At 36.4% G+C, this 3,745-nt stretch overlaps 1 protein-coding gene across 1 annotated transcript; it reads right to left on the bottom strand.

Annotated features, from left to right (window-relative positions):
* Positions 1-267: 267 nt before the first annotated feature.
* LOC146595089 (chemokine-like factor) lies at positions 268-3,700 on the bottom strand. Its single transcript, XM_085306480.1, has 4 exons — positions 3,686-3,700; positions 3,182-3,340; positions 2,464-2,559; positions 268-669 (listed from the first exon to the last, which is right to left on the bottom strand). Exons 1-4 carry the CDS (start codon positions 3,698-3,700, stop codon positions 565-567), a joined length of 375 nt encoding a protein of 124 aa, XP_085162606.1. The 3' UTR covers positions 268-564.
* Positions 3,701-3,745: the final 45 nt, after the last annotated feature.

Genomic DNA, 3,745 nt, shown 5'->3' with positions numbered 1-3,745 from the left:
CGGCCGCCCTGCCGCCCCTCAGCGCCCGCCTGCGCCGGGCGGCCGTGGGGGGCTCTCGGCGCCACTCCGGACCGAAAATCAGCAGGTCTCAGCAACGAAACGCGTGGCGTGAGGTGCCGACCAGCCAGGAGGCCGATCTACGGAATGGGGAGCAAAAGTAAAGGTGAAAAAACCCTACTYCCAAAGATGCTTGCTGGCCTATCAAAACAAGCAATCTTTACTTTAAGAGTATTTAACAGATAATGTCAAGTAATGCACTTAGGCCCATTTGCACTTTCATTTTTATTATAGGAAGAAGGCAATTATAAAATTACATTTTCATCTGTGAAAAAAATAAGTTTAGAAAAGCACAGGGCACAGATGATTAAACCACTGGAACTGCAACACTGAAAATACATACTTAAGTGTAAGAATTATTAATACTAACGAACAATACTTTTGAAAATGTAGAAAAATACACAGGAAATTCCAACACACGAACACATTAAAATACAAATTCTTTAGAAGAACACAGTAACAGGAATGTTTGACTGAGAAATTATTCTCTAGCTAAAATGGTAGCTCTCATCTGGTAGGGTAATTCCTTCCTCTGGGTCCACTGAGGCTGATCTTCCGGAAAAGAACAACTGCATCCACAATGCACAGAACGAGCAATACAAGGCCAAACACCTACAAGTAATAAAAGTAATGTTAGTTTCCTCATATGAGCCTCTTGTTAATTTTTTTCTCTCTTTCACTGGAGTGACTCATCTGTTTCTCAAAGAAGCAATGATTGCATCTCCCCAAACTTGTTCTGGCCTTCTAACTATATGTATGATTTGAGACAACTGATAAATTCACTAACATCCATATTTAACTCCCATGAACCTTTCATATAAGTGATTTTCTTTTGATGTGATAGCAATAATCTACACCCTGGTTTTGTTTGATGTTTGTCTGAAGAGTTGGGAATGCTGTGACTTCCCTGAATGCCAAGCTAGTGCTGCACTGTACTTGACAATGCTTTTATCAAAATGAAAATTCTGTTTGTTTAAGGGCTGCTCTACTTAATAGTTTTGGCCAAGAGTCAAATCAACATTTGTAGAAACAGCCCTAGAAGCAAAAAAAGCACTGCCTGTCTCCTCAGAAGTTCTAAATTAGAAACATAATTGAAACTGAAGAAGACATATATAAATATTTTAAAAATGCAGAGCTTCAGGCAGGCAACTGGAAAAAAGGAGGTGTTTGTAAACCTCTCTGGATTCACTGCAGAGTTGACATTCTTAGCTCTTGTCCTTTAGCGTTCTCCCCCATGCATACAAATTTTTTTTTTCAATTCAAGCATGTTGATATTTTAAATTGAATTATCTGATCTGGTAAGAAATGCTAAGGTAAGTTTTTTTCAGGAAAGAGCAGTTCAAGACAGTCTGTGCCCTAAGAACACATGCCTGAGGGCAATTCTGTCGCTCCCAACATTAAAGATGTTGAACATTTTGCCCAAACTTGTTTTTCCAGGCTACCTGTTAGTCCCGTCTTCAATTTAATTTCTATGAATTTCACTACTGAAAATATAAATTACGTTCACTACTGGGAATACAAATTATGTTCTAGCATAGTCAGTCACTTTATCACAAAGTCTCCTCTTTGCTTAAGTTATCAGTTACCAGTACATGACAATAATTTTGCACCTCTCTGGCTCTTAAGCTGACTCTGAAAAATTCATGCAAGTCATGCAGCAAGTTCCTTTTTTTTTTTTTTTTTTTTTTTGTTGTCACATTTTAGGTTATCTTGTATTTCGGGAACAAAATAGTTTCAAAACTGAGTTTTTAGTCTCTTACTGGTTGCTAATGCTAATTGTGTTGGTTTTCCTTCTAATTAAAAATCCAAGTTGCTTAAACTAGTAAACTAGTTTGATCTTAAATGCACAAAAATCTTTTTATTCATAGTATGAAAAGACTTCAACTGCTTTAATTTCTCAGTTGATGTCAGAAAAAATAATATACAAATCATAAGGAAAATATTAGCATGCCTGTTAAAAAGTTTTAACTCTGTTTAATAAAATATTAGGCATTTCTTATCAAATACTGGCATCAAACTGGATATTCCTGAAAGTACTATGGATTATCCTATCTAGAATTTCAAGTTATGCAAGCAAATGCAGGTAGATTTATTTTTAATAGGTTTCACCAGTAGTATTGATTAGGTAAGTCCTAAATCTATTACTATGTTTACATTACTAGTTGTTTGAGGATAATCATGTGAAAAATGGAGGAAAACGCAATTTCTTAATAATAACTAGGTCTATTACTGGATTTAGTGAGATAAACTAATTGCTTATTGACCTTCCTTTGTTTGTGACTTCTGATTTTATCCTTCCATGACAGGGTTATTTTCATGGTCTGGTCAAAATGCAGGTATACCAAAAGATTCAAATCATGCCTATTAATGAATTTAWTAAATTCTTAAAGTAATTATCCTACTTACTCCCCCAACCAGCGTCCCATAGTTTGTCTTGATTATTATCGCAAACAGGCACACAACTAGGAGAAACACAGCTGCAATCACCGAGTTGAAAATATCCTGAAAAAGCCAGTGGAAGCAAAATATTTATTCTGTAATACATGCACGAAGAAGAATATGACTAACTCCTAATGTAGCACAAGCCACTAAAATATAGCTGTATTACTATGAAGATAGGATTAAACTAATACCCAGTTATGATCTATAGTGATACTCAGTAGTTTGATATTAAAAATAGCATTGATAGTATCCTCATTTTGCTTAACTTCATTTTTTTTTCTAGCAGTTAAATTTGTGTAGTCTGGGTGTAACATGACAGATTAAAACAGTAAGTAAATTAAAAAARAAAGTAAGAGAACTCATTAATACTGAAATACAAATGTATGTTTGATTTGTGATGGGGAAATACAATATAATAGATAAAAGCAAATTAAATTTATTAGAGGATGGACTGTTAATTGTGATAAACATATTATTTAAAAAGTTATGCAAATGAACGTTATCTCTGTCAGGCAAAACTTGTATCAAAAATGAAATACTACTTTGGTTTTATATTTATAGAAACAATGATTGAACTGACTGAAAATAACCTCTGTGAACCTGCTTTCATGCATGTTTCCATGCACAAATCACAAAATGCGTAAAATACACTTCATTTTAGAAAAGGCAAACCAATACTTACAGCTAAAGGCCAAAAGAGCCATTTCATCTTTTTATCTAGTTTTAGTAAATACAGTAGAAAAAATAACAAAGTGATGATAACTTCCATGATTGCAAGTGCTGTATATGCTTCATGGGATCTTGAGACAACAAAGCAGATGAACGTTGCAAAAGCCACAAGCTGAAGGAATAAAAAGAATATTTACTAATATTAACCGTAYCTCATAGTCAGGCATACTTAACAGTCCCACATTAGTGTACAGCGTGTGACAAAATGGAGTTGTCAGTTGGCTGCAGGCAGACCCCTGGCCTCTGCCTACTCGAGCAGGCAGCACATCTGCACCTCACAGGCACTTCAGAACTTCTTGTCTGTTGGTTCAAGCACTGATCAAGCTGCAGCAATATCCTCTTAGCAGGCGATCAGTGCTAACCTGGGAACCGTAGGAGTGTCCTGGATGCAGATGCCTGGAACCACCAGACCCACGTGTGGGACCTAAGGTRAGAAGCAACTCCCCGAGAGGTCTACTAGAAAACACGGCATTCACGTGCCTTCTCCCCCAGCATGGGCAGCCCCTAACCAAACACC

Source organism: Rhea americana, unplaced genomic scaffold (assembly GCF_003343005.1).
Source record: "Rhea americana isolate MKP2758 unplaced genomic scaffold, rheAme1 scaffold_24, whole genome shotgun sequence".
Taxonomy (NCBI): Eukaryota; Metazoa; Chordata; class Aves; order Rheiformes; family Rheidae; genus Rhea; species Rhea americana.
The sequence above is the reverse complement of the archived record's forward strand: the minus strand, read 5'-3'. Positions and strand labels throughout refer to the sequence as shown.